The 18,229-nt window shown below is 33.0% G+C and overlaps 1 protein-coding gene across 8 annotated transcripts in view; it reads left to right on the forward strand.

Annotated features, from left to right (window-relative positions):
• Positions 1–18,229, forward strand: part of LOC102806071 (uncharacterized) — a 67,021-nt gene that overhangs the window by 35,804 nt on the left and 12,988 nt on the right. For 6 of the 8 annotated variants that reach the window (XM_085495932.1, XM_085495934.1, XM_085495937.1 and 3 more), the window contains 6 exons: positions 659–803; positions 6,631–6,909; positions 9,979–10,323; positions 13,506–13,583; positions 16,098–16,283; positions 16,950–17,065. In XM_085495932.1, the coding sequence (XP_085352058.1) occupies positions 659–803; positions 6,631–6,909; positions 9,979–10,323; positions 13,506–13,583; positions 16,098–16,283; positions 16,950–17,065 (1,149 nt within the window). The remainder of the gene's footprint in view (positions 1–658; positions 804–6,630; positions 6,910–9,978; positions 10,324–13,505; positions 13,584–16,097; positions 16,284–16,949; positions 17,066–18,229) is intronic. The other 2 variants (XM_085495935.1, XM_085495938.1) reach the window with 2 other exon arrangements.

Raw genomic sequence — 18,229 nt, forward strand, 5'->3', positions numbered from 1 at the left:
GTGTTTTTGTTTTTCTTTGAGTCTGATTCCTCCTGAAAATTAGCTTCAACCAAGTGGGTTGGCTAATCAGGATAAATAAAATTTTACAATATAAGAAATATTGAATAATAATAATCTTAAGGTAGAATGCTGCTCAGTAATAAAATGTTTTTTTCTTTTTCTTTTTTACATATTTGTCAAATCAAGGATAGAAAAATGCAATAAAACTATATTTCCCTGGAAAATAGCATGTTTAGTCCATTTCAAGGCATTTTACCATGATTGTTTCCAATTCCAATAATATATCTGGCTCTCTCAAAATTGTTGTTGATTACATGTAGTGAAAAAATGGTATATAGTGTTTTGTACAGTACTTGATGATATATTACAAAATTTACATATTATAGTGGGGTATATAATGATGAAATCAGGTTGTTATGGAAACTGGTGTTAAGTGCTATTTTATGCATATTAATTGACAATGTCTCTTGAAAAAACAGATTGGCAAAAAAAAAAAAAAAAAAAAAACTTGTGTAACACTTTCGGGGGATTGAGTTAACTTCATGCAGTGTTTATAACAAATTAGTGATTGGTTTAAATATCGGCATGTGCTGGTTCATATATAATCAGCATTTACATTACATATCTCACATCTGGCATCATGTGATTCCTTTCACAGATGGAATCCAGTCTACCGGAGTATGAGGGTCCATGGCCTGGTAAACACAGATCTATGAAGCCCAGAATACCACGTAAAATTACACACAAGAGCAATTCAGCAGAAGCAGCTGTCTCGTTACTTCGACAGAGTCTTAGGCACGCAGGTAGGAAAACTATTCAGAGTCTTTATTCCAGGTTAATATTCTTTCCACAGGTGGCATTGTTACCCTCAACTGTACTGCTGCACCACCCCTATTTAATAATGGTATGGTCTACCATCACTCTCACCCAATCAGTGCACTGTGGATAATGCTGCTTCTCTTAATGACAATAAAGGTGTACTGTCACCCTTCAAATCTTACCCACTCCTTCCATTGAATAATGGTTTCTCTCATTTCAATTATTTGCTTGCAGATGATTGTAATAAAAAAGCAGCTGAAAATAAAATCTGTTCATTTGTTCATGGTTCTTGCAACCATGACGATAATGTACCTCATTTATGCAAATGAAACTTATGCAAATGAGCAATCCTGTATAATGGATGCTATGTAAAATAATGATGAGGGGGTTATTTATCTTAAAACTACAAACAAATAAACAATGTATTTCAAAAGTTTCATCTTGACAAATATTATGAAAGATTTTGCTAATTATAGTGTTTCTACAAGTAAACAATACTAGATGAAAATTTTCCTGTGATAATTTTTTTGTTATCTCACTGTTCTGGAAACAATTGTGTGCCTGTGGATTTATATTTGAGCCATTACAAAAGAATATTTTATAGGTCAACAAATGACTACCTTATATGGTATGCCACTTACTTCCATATATGGCTATCAAATGACTACCTTATATGGCATGCAACTTACTTCCATATATGGCTATCAAATATATTGTATGTCATTTACTTCCATATATGGCTATCAAATGACTACCTTATATGGCATGCAACTTACTTCCATATATGGCTATCAAATATATTGTATGTCACTTACTTCCATATATGGCTATCAAATGACTACATTAGTACCTTATATGGAATATCACTTTCTTCCATATATGGCACTTACTACCATTTTTATGAAAAGTCTAACCCTCCTGTGCTCTGTTATTATCTGGCCCATGCACTCCAACGTCTACCCAAGCCTCTAAGTCAGAAGGAGTTAGAATTTCTGACACAGAGGTTATAAAGACCCCAATATTTCTGTCTGCATCTGACAGAAATTAAGGTAATTTTTACCATGACAGGTTAAATAGACTGAGGTTCAATAGTGTGGCTCATTATACAATCAGAAAAGAAGATATGAGGAGAAAGTGGGAGTACAGATATAAACCGGAACGGCCCATTGGGGCACCTAGATAGTGACTATATATACTTTATTTTAGCTGGAATAAATTTTCGCTGAAGAGACTTTTTGGATGTTTTGTATGGAATTTATTTTCACTGATTTTCGACGAGTTGAATGTAAAATATAGGAAAAAAGGTATATTCACTGGATTTTATTTTCATTGAATCATTCTTGCAGGGAAAACAGCGAAAATTAATTCCAAGTGAAAATAAAGTATTTTACAGTATACTGCTGACAAAGGGATGTCCTGCTCGGCTTTGATCATCATCACAAAATGTATCTTTAATTTTCAATCATGTTCATTTCTAGACCCTAGATCTTTAAGGGCTGTCGATTTCACCAAAGGTAAAAGGTCATGGGTCAATTTCGTGTTGTGAAAGCACTGTTTTGAAAAAAACCTACCTCAGTGTTTTTAAGTCACAAGTAAAACATGTTGCTGCATGCAGTGTGTGTGTTTGCTGTTTATTTTCACCAGTGTGATATTGGGCATATACTTGATTGGCTGTGTCTAGCATCGTGAGGCTTAAAGCAGCGGAGTCGTCACCTGCATGTGAGGCAGATGCCCTTGCATTTTTAGCGTGCATTGTTATCATCGTTTGGGACTCAATTCCCGCATGTGTGCAAGTGACGACCCCTGTGCTTTAATTCTGTCAGTCAGTGGGCGAGACATACTGTCAGTAAAGACGAGTATACCAAAGTTGTATTGTCTCTGTTATGCAGCTATTTATCTGCATGCATGTACTGTTGAGGGTGCCATCACTGATATATTCTGGCTGGATACAGGTAAATGATGAGCTTGGTGTGCAAAATTCAGAGAGCTATAATAGCTCACCGTATCAGATAAATAATCCATTTCGTGAATGGTGAACACAATTTATTTCCACAGATGAAGGCCCACACTTTGAAATAGGCTGAAGGTGGATATAGAATTGATGATTAATTATCAGTGATCAAGTTCTGAACAATTTTGTATGGGATACCGGTAGTACTGATATATATATCAAAAATAGAAAATGTATTAAACTAGCAGTGATCAAATAGTTCTTAACAATTTCGTGAATGGTGAACACAATTTATTTCCCAAGATGAAGGCCCCCACTTTGAAATAGGCTGAAGGTGGATATAGAATTGATGATTAATTGTCAGTGATCAAGTTCTGAACAATTTTGTATGGGATAGTACTGATATATATATCAAAAATAGAAAATGTATTAAACTAGCAGTGATCAAACAATTTGCTATGGATAGTACCGGTATATGGAAAACAGATAGTGCATTAAACAGTTCTGCTTATACATGTACATAAAAAGATTTACCTTCCATTTCAAATGATTAATCCTTAATTAGTTTCAATAGAAAATGTTGCTCAGTATTTACGACAGTGGTGATGTTTTCCTAACTTTGACTATATAACTCACCTGGCTATCATTCAATCTTGTTGGAGTAAATACATAGCGTATGATACAATCAAAGTGAAATCAGTACACCAAGGTCACAGCGACACTGCCAATCAAGTTTGCCAGTCACTAGTGTGCTTTTTCTTCAAGAGTTTCATTTCTAATCAATTTTACTATTTTCGAGGGGTTTCCTTGTAGATTGTGGTTTTCATGAGCTTTAGCTGTTACTCTACTGTCTGTGAATGCTCTCCTCCAATGCTATGTCTTGCTATCCATACACAAATGAGGCTGAAATTAAATCGGTAAACTGGGATTATTAATTTCATAAAGTGCATGACTCGATTCAATTAAAATTAGATTTTCTGAAGAAGAAGAAGAAGAAATGATGTCAATTTTAAAAAAGAATTAATGACTGCATAAATGTAAAACAAAAGCTGTCCTTAAAACTGGTTCACTTTCCATAATTTATAATTTGGTCTATTGGCATTAAAAGTGTGTCTGTGTCATATTTTAATGATACAGAATAATAAATACAATTTTTGGTTTAAGTGCATTGCTAATAGAACCAATACAATATATAGAAATGGGAATAAATATTTCTGGAGATAGTCTAACCACTTTTCATACCAGAACCTTTGTTGCTCAAATTTGTCTGTACTTTGTCCTTATATTCTTCAATATTTCTGGAAATAAACCCTATTTTTGGAGCCAGCAGACAAAATTTAAGACAATTTTCAGTTTTTATTCAAAATTTATTTAATTATTTTGTCCCAATCTTCTGAAGGAAAGTGTAGTCTACAAAAGGGACTATTTTGTAATGAAAAGAATGAACTGGTGGTGAAAAGATTGTGATCATAGTATTATACTGACTTTGGTGTTTCATGGAGATACGTTAGACATCACAAGTGACAGCCTCTGTAAAATGGGAACCTTTATGTTGTTTTTTTCATCACAATCGGGAAAAAAGTACATTAAAACAACAACTTTTTCATGATGATTATACACACTCTACAGGTCCCAGTATCCTATTATCTTTATGCACTTACCACCTTTTGCTGTGTATTCTGTAATTTATGCTTTACTTAACTTGACCCTACATGGCTGTGTTAGCATTCTCTGATCTCATGTGAGGAATTACTTGGGTGACTGAGAGTGCTAAATTGGTCGGGTACAGTTCTTTGCGGTGTATTATTTCTTAAATGTTCTGTTTCTCTCTCGTTTTAGCCTCTGATATCTTAGATGCAGATGAAATTGAAAATGTTATAAAGAGTATGTACTCGTAGATGGCGAGCGTTTGCTGTGCGTGTGTTTGAATGATATAGCACTTCTTGCTATTACAGTGAAAGGCACAAAGCTGGGGCGCTATGCTTATAAACGTAATTTATGAAAAATTGTACAAGCCGATCATCTGCATCTTTTATTCAAATTAAAAATTTTCAATAGTGATTGGCTCAAAAGCTATACATTCTCTATGCCCATAATGTGCGTACCTTCGTGTGACATAGCTACTGCAGCCGCTCACGTATTCAAAATGAGGCGCTTGCTGATTTGATAATGTTGAAATATCTCATTAATATTAACTAGAACTATTAACATTGATATCGCAATACCATTTTTGAATTGGTCAATTTAAAATCTAGCATCCATTTCGATTTGTAAAAATGTATATTTATAAAATGTTTATAACAACCACAGCTTTATGCCCTTCACTGTATTTTCTCCACAATACGTAAAAACTTGAAAAGTCTTCTTATGAATAGAATTTTGTGCTGCATTTGATTCACTTTGGAAGATAGAATTATAGATGTTGTATGCTAGACTTCCTATTTCATTACGTGTTTCCTCAATTGCAACTGGTCAAAAGATCTCATCCATGGTTCCACACAGTTCGCAACAAAACATTAATTCAAAATACCTGACCTGATTATAATTTCAGGTTTTAAATTTGGCCATATCATTTTTATTGTTCATCAGATTAATTTCAAATCTCTGACTGAAATTCATTTGACTATTTTGTCAATAACAACAAAGCCATCATAATTGTACTAAGGCCAGGAAAAAAAAAATCTCTGTTTCTCTGGTCTTTTTTTTTTTTGAATACTGAGCTAAAATGGGTGAAATTTGAAACAAGTGCAAGTACAAGTGCATTTTGGAATGCTTTAGAAGGAAAAAAAACAAACATCTGAGGCGCATAGATCAAAATGATGCGCGTGGAAACGAGAAACAGAGATTTAATTTTCCCGGCCTTACATTGAATCACAAAATTAAAAGCAATAATTATTTTTCATTTCAACAAAACTTAATTAGATTTTGTTCCAATTTCATCAAAATTATATGTACATCTACCCTAATAAATTGTTGCTTTTGTTTGTTCAGTTTAAGAAGATATATTGTGTCTTCCGTTTTTCAATAACTGGACATCCATGCCCCCAGAATTATCAAAAGCTTCCCACTTGATTGACCAGATATTTCTGACCACAGTACCCCACTAACACACAGCATATCCCTTCCATCAGTTTAAGTCTTCAATCTCAGAATCCAAGAGATTGAATCCTCTTCTTTTACCCTGTGATCCTCGCACAAACTTTTGCCGTGGTGTTTATACTGATGTTTTGTTTCACTCCAAAGTTTGTTCCATACTGGTAGTGATTTACCATATAATAAAGCCATAACATACTTTAGACATCACAATAGATATGTTCCATTTCTCCTGTACTTCATGCTGCACTGCATTATGGGAAATAATATTCATATCCATACATTGTTGTTCATACAGAGTTAACTGACTAATGTCACCAATACTAATGATATAGTATTTTATATTTAAGGTGGTAATCTAGCATGCACCATTAACTAATATTAAAAGTATATTTTATTTACATTATCAGGGTGGTTGAGCACAGTTTGGTTTTTAAGGTGGTTCTGCACTGTGTCTCAGTGTTCATTTCATATTTAATGCATGTGTTCATTGCAGGTTGTTTTTCTTTTCTGATTATTCAAAACTCATTCCTCTATTTTGATTTTTACCATTTTATTCTTCAACGTTTTCCTATTTATATTTTTGTTTAAGTTCTTTTCTTTCTATGATTATGTTTTTTTCTGTTTCTTCTGAACATTTTGTTTTTGAAAGAATCTTCTCACCTTTGTTCGATAAATCCATTCATTGATTCATGTTTGTTTTCACTTCTCATCATCTTCATCAATTTATCACCATAGCAATGCTAACTAACATCACTAATTTCCAGGAGTTGCGGATGAGAATAAGAAAGCGAAGCTGGAATCGGAACCAGAACCCGAGCAGTTAGAAACAGACCAAAAATCAGAGGCATCTGCCAGGTCATTAAACTTGGAGGAGGCGAAAGCCGATGAAATTGAACCCGTAACGGCGGATGTTCCAGTCTCAGACACACAAAGTGTTCACTCTCCGACTCCCTCTATCAAGAGTGCTCGCAGCACTAAAAGTGCTAAGAGCATTCAAGAGGCCTTTGGTGGCATCAAAGAAGGCCATATTTATCACCCAGCAAGTGAGTTCCTTGTTGCCATGGCAACAGCATGGTGGTTTTTTTTAGTGGCCTTTAATGCATGGTGTCTTTTTTTATTGTTTTCAATTTCCTCTGACGGTGTTAAACTGGTGTTGAATATTGATATATCTTCATGCATTTTAAGGTGTTATTTTCTCATTATTTAAATAAGTCTCTTCTTACCAAAATATTTTAATGCATGCCATTCGCAAATTTATTTAATTGGTAGCTAAATACAGTGTCTAGACAAATTTCCCAAAAAATGTTCGCACTTTGAAAAAAAATTATTATTATATTATTTATATGTGCAGATGATATCAATTTAATTCTCCTTGGTACATTAAGTTTAGGCATTAATTTGATGAGAAAAAAATTCTTCAATAAGCTCCAGCAACAACTTTCCACAACATTTGCCAAATTTCAAATTAATGCATATATAATTTCATGTATTAAAGAAAATTGAATTGACACAATCAAATGATAAACAATTCTTATTGAACATCAATGGATTTTAGTCTGAATACTGTTTCAAAGATACAAAGTTTTAAATTACATTTTTATCTGTAAGAATCTAGAAATTGATTGTTTTATTTGCAATGTACAGATATCATGTGTGGCAGAGTACTTTCAGCATGAGTGATGTTTTACAGCATTGTTTGTAGTGTGTGCTTCTTCCATTTCTGAAAACACATTGTCTAAATCACTGGATAAAAAAAAAAACATTTGTATGTGTCATTATACATTCATATACAAAAATGTAATGCATCAGATAAAAAATAAATTTCATTCCAGTTTGTTTTCATAATATACAAATTTAAATTTGGTTGAAATTTTCAACATTGCATTCATCAACACTATCACTGTTTCATTATCCAACATGGAACCCTTAATTTGTACAATGTATTAACCTTATCACCACCAGACTTTCTCATGCAAATTTTCTGCACTTTTTTTCTGATATTCTTCAATATTTCTGGAAATGAACCTTAATTTTGGAGCTAACAGACAAAATTTGAGTAAATTTTCAGCTTTTACTCAAAAAATTTTGCTATTTTTGTCTCAGTCTTCTGAAGGAAAGTGCAGACTATAAACAGGACTATTTTGTGAATTTGTGATGAAAAGAAGGAACTGGTGGTGAAAAGGTTAAGAAATGGACTCGGCTGACTAGCAATAATGTGGAAACTATAAACATTTTGCTGAGATGTGATATGAGCAAAAAAAAGATGGCATACTCAAACTTTCCATGGGGAACATTGACCTTACGATTTTTGTGCAGCGCTCAGCCAAATAATGGCAGCCATTTTGAATTACAAGTGGGTTTAAAGACGTACAATTGACATTCCTTATAATTTACTCTGTGATTCTTATAATTCTACATACCAATACTAATCATACTTTTTTCTCTCATCAAATTCCACTAATGCGCTGCTCTTTCTCAACAGAGAAACAAAAGAAAGGTATACATTAAGATTCCAGCATGGTGTTTTTTTCCAGTCCACCATCACCACCATGCATGGGTTGCTTTAGCAGTATATTGCACAGAACAAACACTCAATGTTACCACAGTATTCCGTTAAATAATTGCGCAGTCAAAGCATTTTAATATTTGGTTGATTCACTTATTTATAGCGTTTTCATTTTGTTTAATCTACACATGTTGAATCGTACATAACATTGTCTTGTACCCAATCATACACCTTCATCTCACACATGCCACCATCACTGCACATCAAACAGATAGTGAAATTCAGATTTCAGCACTATATGTTCAATTGTATCTTTCAACTTTTTACATCTATATATATTTATTACATGTATAAATCTATAAAACACAAAACTACGTTTTGGTAAAAAAATATTGAAACCAACAATTAGAAGTCATAGTATGCAACCTTCCATGCATCTACTGCTGAATGCCTCCTCAGATTGTCACAGATTGTTTATATTTCACCGTAACGCCATAAGTTTCAGCTTGCCGTAATTTTGTGGTATTGCACTGGGTATTTTCACCCTACCATATTAGAAAATGCAAATTCCAAATATGGATAATTATGCATATAAGCGCCCTCTGATAATAAAAACAAACGTGGCAGCTCCCAGAGTTGGACTGGACCCCATACAAAGAAATTTGATCAATCTGTTCTAAACTTTTTGTATTTCCGCATTCCCATGATGTATCCTTAGGAGGAAAAGATGGTATATTAATAAGGTTATTACGAGGATACCAAAAAGTATGCACACAGACAGTACACAGTCGCAACCACCTCCGTTGTGCGTTGGACAATACTCCCACTGTACCGTCTTCATGCAAACTTTTTGGTATCCTGACCTCATAATAACCTCATATTATAAGAAAGCTCTAGCAGGTGATTTGTTAAAATTCATGGTTAACAACACTTTTTAGGAATTAATGAGTTAGAGTTTTCCCTATTTACCCACAATGCATTACAATTATATAGAGGATTAGAAACTCGTTCCTGTGTGAAGGAGAAATTATCAAAATTGAGAAAACCTGCTTGTGTCACTCAATTATATTTCTGCGATAAAAAGGTATTTTGTTGAGAAAAAAATCCAACTTTAATTGTTTCGATTTCAGAAAGATTTGGCTACCAAAAACCACCGATTGTTTTCATAGCTTTAATATTTGCGTCATTCTCTACTCAATTCATTTGAAATGTATTGGATATAATGTATGGGTCTAGAATGTATTCATAGAAAGTTTATACTTTTAAAGGGATTCTTTTTCTGTGAATCAATCAATTTTTTTATAATTTGGGGACCTGGGAATATCAGCCATCTCGCATCATGTGATTTAATACCTTTTAAACATCTTGCTTCCATTTCGTCATTTTGGAACATACAGACTGTGTCAGATATTTCTTCTAGTTTTTGATCATAAAGTTTTGTCATTTTCTATCACCATTTCATTTTGTAGATGGTGGCAAAAGTTGGCAATGGTGGTTAAATGGATAAATTGTCACCATATACACAAATAATCACCAATGTCTGCATGAAAGCAAATTCTACATCTAACCCTGTTATTCTTACTGACCTCACTTCCTGGTTCTACAGGTGGGGGTAGCGGCCGGGGTCCGCAGCAGTCCATCCCTTCTGAGAGGGGATCACACGATGGCACATTGGATCTGGATATCACTCACTTTCGAACTGATGTACCAGTAGCCCGAGACGAGGCAAGAAAATCTGCTCGGTTGATGAAGGGCGTTCCAGAAGATAATAAGGACCAATTGAAAAAATCTGCAGAAGCTGCAGCTAGGGTAGCAGCTGAAGAAGAGAGGAGGAAAGCAGAAGAGGAGGAGAAAAGAAAACAGGAACTGGCAAGCCGGAAAAGTTCCAAGAGTGAGAAAAGTAAAGGTTCAGCTGGAAGTAAAGAGGCAACCAAGAAAGAATTTGTAGTTGGTGAGTTAATATTTAATTTTATTAAGAATTGCAATCCACATCTAACTATGACTATCTTCAATTCTTGCTTTATAAAAGTATATATTACTTGTTAACATTTTAACCAGCTGACTATGATTTATTTTAAATGCATTCTATTTTATCTGGTTATTTTTTAAAACAGCCAAGGTAGCCTGATTTTTAGGAATATCAATTTTTTATTGAGAACATGTATTAATGTATTAAGAACATTACAGCTGGGTGTGCAGTGTTCTAAATATTCAGATGCATGAATTTAAGCTTTTTTTATCTGATTATATTGTTTTACTTCCATTTTATCCACTTAAATTTAAGCCTCTGAAAAACAACTTTTTTACAACTTGCCAGTTTTTAAAAACTTGCATGTTGAATTACAACTTGTTTCTAGCAAAACGTTTGGTTTCTTCTTTCTATAAGTCCCCCTCCGCCAATGAAATGTATTTATAATAAAACTGAATCATCAGACAGCATAAATATTTAATAAAGTTTTGATCTTTTAAATTAATAAATTACACAACATGGAAAGCTTGAAGAATTCTGTTCAGTCTGGGGTCAACAAACTATTGTTGTCATTTGAACACCAGTTAGCTTTTAGCACCTTCTATGAACAAACATAATTGTTTTGATATTTTAAAAAAAAAAATTGATCACGATCATTTGGTTCATCTAACAACGAAATTATGGTAAAAATGCAACATTTTCTGGAAAAATTAATGAATTCAAAATGTTAAATGACTTTGATTGAACAAAAAATATTGAAAGTACTGATTTCAATTTATTTTAAATGACTGCCTTTGACGCTGGTGGCAGCGATGGGACACCTGTGATGATGCTGTATCCAACATTGCAGTAAATTTCTGTTTTCTGGCTCCATATATGCATTGAACAATTATTCCTCATGATTTATTTAAAGAACTAAAGATGTAAAAAAAAACAAAAAACATTTATAGTTATTAAAATATGACTTTTTCACCACCAGACTTTCTCACCCAAATTTTTCTGCACTTTTTTTCTTATATTCTTTAATATTTCTGGAAATGAACCCTAATTTTGGAGCCAATAGACAGTTTGTACCTAACAAAATGTGACTATTTTTGTCCTAATCTTCTGAAGGAAAGTGCAGACTATAAACAGGACTATTTTGTGAATTTGTGATGAAAAGAGGGAACTGGTGGTGAAAAGGTTAGACCATGGGTGCTCCTCTGTTTTTAACATAAACACATGTGATACTAATACATCAAAGACAGTACATCTTCTTGAATACGTCATACTGTAAATCTACCAGTTAACAAGGTCTGCATGCAGAGAGGGCAAGCAGATGATGAATTCCAACACCTGTTGATTTGCCATGAACTCATTAAATCCATTATCCAAGTTAACGATTAGATGAATTACAAAAACAAATTACATGTAGTTATATTTTGCTGATTGTACAGTGAGTATACAGCAGTTTCTCAGAGAAATGGAAAGTTTAAAAAATTGACCGTTTTCTTCAAATTGTGATATATGTTAGGTTCTAAGTAACATCTCCGTCCCATGGCTAACATAATTGAAGAGCGCCCTCTCTCATCATATTTCAGAAAACAAAGTGATAAGCACGCTTCTGGCTTAGTAACTATACATTTGTACAACATATGGAAAAATAAGGAAAAGAAATATACTATACGATTTTAACATATCGTATAAATTCACCTACTTTTTGGCTGGCTTAAACCTAGCTAAAGCTTGCTTTCAAAACCACTACTGTAAAATACTTTATTTTAGCTGGAATTAATTTTTGCTGAAATGACTTTTTGGGTGTTTTGTATGGAATTTATTTTCACTGATTTTTGACCAGTTGAATGTAAAATATGGGAAAAAAGGTATATTCGCTGAATTTTATTTTCACTGAATCATTTTTTCAGCAAAAATAGCGAAAATTAATTCCAGTATATATCAAAATTGATCTGCCTAATAAATTTAAATTTATTGATGATAGTAATACGCTTCAAAATTGTAAGCTTTTATAATAAGCTTGGGAGCTAAGCTTCACGGATGCATGGAAATGTATTTGCCACAAAGCCTTACTGCGCTTGGTGAAAAATATAGATTTTCTCCGATGCTATTCTGTCAATTTTTGCCTCAAAATAATTTGGTACCTTCTCAACTCCCAAGTTCAAATTTGAGTAAAGTTACACTTGAACTGTTTTGCAAGTAAACTGTTCAATTGTCAATGCTAGAAATAGTTGTATGTGAGAGCTCTGCAACACCCAGCTAAAATAACGCCAATGACATGTTAAACGATCATACATTTTGTGTTTATTGTCATTGCCATTTACAAATATTAGCTATTAAAAGAAGTTTACAGAATAATTAACTAACAACACAAAAGTACTATAATATATATCACTATGGTTACTGTAACCATAGGTAAGCCAAAAGAGAAGATAGAACCAGAACCGGCTAAATCTCATGAACCGGAGGCTAAAAAATCCAAGAAAAAAACAGCAGGGACTGGATCCCTGTCAAAACGATCCACTCAAGTCAAGCTTGTAACACCATCAATTGCTAATCATAGCTCTGAAGGTTGAGTAGCTTGCTTGTAACCTTGACAACACATGCTTTCTTGGTTTACTCTCAGACTTAAACCATTTGAATGCCACAGTCAACGATAGTCACAATAAACCTCCATAATGTTTTCTATATAAGGGCAACTATATGTACTAATTTGGTCAAAGTAATTATAGAAAAATTTGGAAAATCTTGTACAGAAAATCAGAGCATTCAAAGGTTTAATTCTTGAATTTATGCACAATGAAATTTTGTTTTTTTTCTTTTGTTTTGGTTTTTGAATAATTTAAACACCTTATTTTTGAGTTGTTTTTCCTGTTATAGTTTTGTTATACCAACACGTTTTTTTTGCTGTTAGCCCATCCTGATAAAATATGCACTGTTTTGAACTCCCAATATACAGCAATATAGTTTTTAAGAATTGGTAATTAAGCCTTGAACAACAAAATATATTTTGTACATGCACGAGTTCTTCAAATATTTAAGTATTAATTAATTTTTTCCACAGCATGATATTTTTGTTATACCAGTAATAAGATATTATTTGCTTTAGATGCATTCTTTTGTAACATTGCATGACTTTTATTTGTAATTATTTTTTAAAAATAATTTAGGGAGGCCAAAAGAAAAACCACAAGATGAATTTTTACAGCCCAAACCCCTCTCTGCAAAGAAAACTGAAAAGAAAGAAGGTTTGTTACTGTCTGATGCGTTTGAACATACAATGTATCATGTGGTGATTATGTTTGCACATAATATGTGACTGTGTAATACATATGCCAAGAACATACTTTGTATCATCTCAACATTTGTATCCTTATACCATGCTATGAATCCTTACACCATACCATGTATTCCTTAACATAACATGTGTACTATGTACCATATAATATCATGTATCCTGTCATTTCAACATCATACACATACAAAATACTATGTAACATCTTATATTTTTATACCTTTTAAGTATCTTTATAACATAGTATATTTCCTTACAAACTATGTAAACTAAGTATTTTTTCAACATAGTTTGTATCCATATACCATACTATGTATCCTTACATACTATGTATCATTTTAACATAGTTTGTATTCATATACCCCACTATGTATCCTTACATCTTATGTATCCTTACATCTTATGTATTCTTACATACTATGAATCATTTTAACATAGTTTGTATCCATATACCATACTATGTATCCTTACAACAACTTATGTATCCTTACATACTAAGTATCATTTTAACATAGTTTGTATCCATATACCCCACTATGTATCCTTACATCTTATGTATCCTTACATACTATGAATCATTTTAACATAGTTTGTATCCATATACCATACTATGTATCCTTACATACTATGAATCATTTTAACATAGTTTGTATCCATATACCATACTATGTATCCTTACATACTATGTATCATTTTAACATAGTTTGTATCTATATACCATACTATGTATCCTTACATACTATGTGTCATTTTAACATAGTTTGTATCCATATATCATACTATGTATCCTTACACACTATGTGTCATTTTAACATAGTTTGTATCTATATACCATACTATGTATCCTTACATACTATGTGTCATTTTAACATAGTTTGTATCCATATACCATACTATGTATCATTTTAACATACATTTTTCCTTGTTGTACATGTGCAACACTTAGTCTTATATCATTTTGCATAGGACAAATATTGTTATGTTATGCATATGTATCAGGTTAAATGTGAACATATTATGTTCTCATAAATGTAACCAAATTGGTATATATTGTTTTTATTAATATTTGAACGAAAATATAATATTAAATTACAGTATTTATAATTAGTACAGCATCCTGCCTGCTTCAGAAATAGTACTGAACTGATCTGATCTGATCTGATGATAGGAAGCAAATATTTAAATCCTTAATCGATAAAATCCCATAAATCCCCCTAGAAATCCATATATTAATCCTTTGGAATATGCTATTTTCTATAAATATTATAATTTTAGTATTTAAAAACCATGAACATGATTTTCTTTTTTGTTAATTGTTTTTAAATTGATGCAGCATAGTAACGTTCATGTTTATTTTTGTTTTGTTTTCGTGTAGAAATAATGTTATGGCTAAGGAAATATTTTTGATAAATTTAGTTTTTAAAATCCACATTGTGTGGGTGGCTTTTTATTTGTATTTTGAAATTGCCATTAAATTTATGATTTTTCATGAAAACTAAATAATTTGTTTTCATTTTTTTTTTATTTTATGGAAAACCTAAAAAAAGTGTGAATTACTTAAATGTCATTTTGAATTTAAAATTTTCTAAAATAGCCACAATTTTAAAAACAATAAACTAGGGTATTGTCCAAATCCTAAAATAAATTTAAACCACAGAAAATGTAATTCTGATGTGCAGGTTGAATGAATTTCATTTTAAAACTTCATTTAATACTGCAATAAACATGTTATTTAGTGAGTGCAAACTCACTGATATAAATAATTGGTTTTCATTCAAAATTATGAATTTTATATTTTGCCAAATTTAAAAAAAAAAAGTTATTTTTAGTGAACTTTTTTCAAACAATGAACCAATTTTTTTGCATTTTATTTGTATTTAACATACTAAATCCTCTGATGGTTCAATTGTGTAATAAAGTGTGAAGTGATCAAAATCTCTTCAAAAGTAAACCATGTGATAGGAAAAATTTCTATGAGGGAGGAGAGAGAGAGCTGGAGTGCGTTCGCGTCGCTCTCCCGGGGTGGCCCGAGTGACGTGGCAGTAGTGACCCGTGGCAACGAAAGGGTTCCCCGAGGAAGAAGTTTACTCGAACGTAATCCAGGGAAGTAGTATCACGTGATCGTATTGGTCTGTTGCTATGCGGGTGAAACTCATGTAAAATGTATAAAATTTATTTATTATTTTTATTTAAAATCACGCCCAGTTGCATTTTATGTTTGAGAAAATCACCTAAACACCTTTTTACCTAGCGATTTCGTCGTTCGCTATCTTTTTCACAAACTTCCCCAGCTCTGTAAGCAGGGGCGGTAAAAACTGCCCCGAGTCGCCCCAGTTGTGACGTCACCTAGCAGTCGAACGAAAACTGGGCAGACGCGAGTCACCTCGGGTCACCCCGAGGCGACTACGCGAACGCACTCCAGATAGTAACTACAATAACCACCAATCCTAACTTACCCATTATACAGGTGTTCCTAAGAAGGAGAAACCCAAAAAGAAGAGCGTATCTCCGAAGAAAGAAACAGGAAAGAAGAAAAAGGGAAAGAAAGAAAAGAAGGATAAGGGGAAAGATGAGGAAGCGCCAACGCCATCAGAAGAAGTGAAGGATGAGGAGCCTGAACCAGTAAAAGAAATGACTCCTGTTCCTGTGGAAGGTATGAGTTACACATATGTTGTTTTTGGCAGATTTTAATAGATTATGGCTTTTATTGTACTGCCTTCTATCAATATAAAGAGGGCTAGGTGTAGGTGGATGTGGGTGGTTTAAGTCTACAATATCTGGTTGGCACGAACCAGTAGCTAACATTTAAAAATAAAAAATAAATGTTTTTTTTTGCTGAGGCAATGTGTTTTAGTTGATAAAACAGCATTCTCACAACAAAACGCTGACTGGTTGACAAAAATGTAAACAGACATAATGATGCATAACTTAAGTGGGACTGATGTCTCATTAAAAGTGTTGCCAAAATAAAATCCAGCTAAAATACTATTTTTCTATATTTTACAAATCAAAAATCAGTGAAAATAAATTCCATACAAAACACCCAAAATGTCTTTTCAGTGAAAATTGATTCCACCTAAAATAAAGTATTTTACAGTAACTCAGTTCAGTTTCATTATGCAGCGATCATTAATTGCTGACTATTTGCGCTCCACTATCAAATTGATAGAATATTTATTGTTTTAGTTGTTGGGGACCAGAAAGCTGGGCATGAAATGATAAAAGTGAAATCAGCAATATCAGATTTGATTCAAACTTTAGAGGTTTTATTTAATAGCTGTAGAATGTGACTTCATATCATTTTATTGTTTTATTTCAGAAGTGCCTGAGCCAGTAATTGAGAAAAAAGTTTCTCCCACACCTCCCCCTGTGCCTAAAGAAATAACGCCGGAACCGTCGCCGGATGGTGAAGGTGAAGAAGAAGAGGAGGAAGAGGTATGGTTGCACAAGTTATTTTATTATCAAATGTATTGGTTGTATGTATTGCTATTGCGGCTGTCTGTTAGTGTGTCTGTTAGTCTTAGTGTCTATGTACATGTATGTTTCAGTCAGTCTGTTTGTCTGTGTGTACAAGAGTCCTGTTTAAAGATAGCTCTGTGTTCAGCCAAGCTGTTATATTGTAAAGAATTACTATGTTTTCGCCCCAAACAATACCCACAATTCTTTACAATAGAACAGTTTGGCTGAATGCTATCCTCAAACGGAATTTTGCTGTCATGTGAGTGTGTACATGACTAAATATATGTCTATGTTTGTGTCAGTTTGTATATGTGTGTGTGTGTGTGTGTGTGTGTGTGTGTGTGTGTGTGTACAAGTGCTGGGGTGTTTCTGAGTATTAAAGCGTCTCTGCTTGTATGTGAATCAGTCTTTATGTATAAGTGCCATTGCGCGTCTGTGTATGTGACTGCGTGTCGTCTGTGTGTATGTACATCATTATGTATACTTAATGCCAGTCTGTGTCAAGCATCTGTGTGTGTGCGTGCGTCTGTCTTTATGTGTTCGTCTGTCTGTATATGCATCCTGTTGACAAAAAAAAAACCTTCAGATTCTACTGATAAGACATTCTACTGGTTTTTACGTGCATGTTGTTCTTAAACTTGTCAAGATGCAGCATCCATTTTGACTTGCTTTCAAGTCCTTTTTCTTTTTCAAAAATAAAAAAATGCAGAAATTTAAAAAAAAAATTCCAAAATAACAAAAATGTGAAATAATAATGATTGTGGAAATCCTAATGACTTGTTTCCATTGTATACATTTTCACCAATACCAACCCAATTTCCTACTCTACTCCTATTTCTTGAACATCTTTTTAAACCAATCATAAACTATATATATAAATGTATGTATGATATGCATATGCCCTTTGACAGGAAGAAAACTATTGTTTGATATCCTGGGATGATTGTATTGTGTATTAAAAAGATTGACTATCAGAGACGAGCTTAATTTGGATGCAGTGGTGGTATAGGTGTTTTAGTTTTGTTTAGTTTCTTGCATGTCCACCAAACAGGTCTCAGATTATGCACATTTTAAGCTCATGATTTTTAATGGAAATTCAAAGAGACGCAAATCATTTTTTTGGCAATCACTGCACTATTT

Source organism: Saccoglossus kowalevskii, chromosome 22, assembly GCF_978046115.1.
Source record: "Saccoglossus kowalevskii chromosome 22, keSacKowa6.1, whole genome shotgun sequence".
Taxonomy (NCBI): domain Eukaryota; kingdom Metazoa; phylum Hemichordata; class Enteropneusta; family Harrimaniidae; genus Saccoglossus; species Saccoglossus kowalevskii.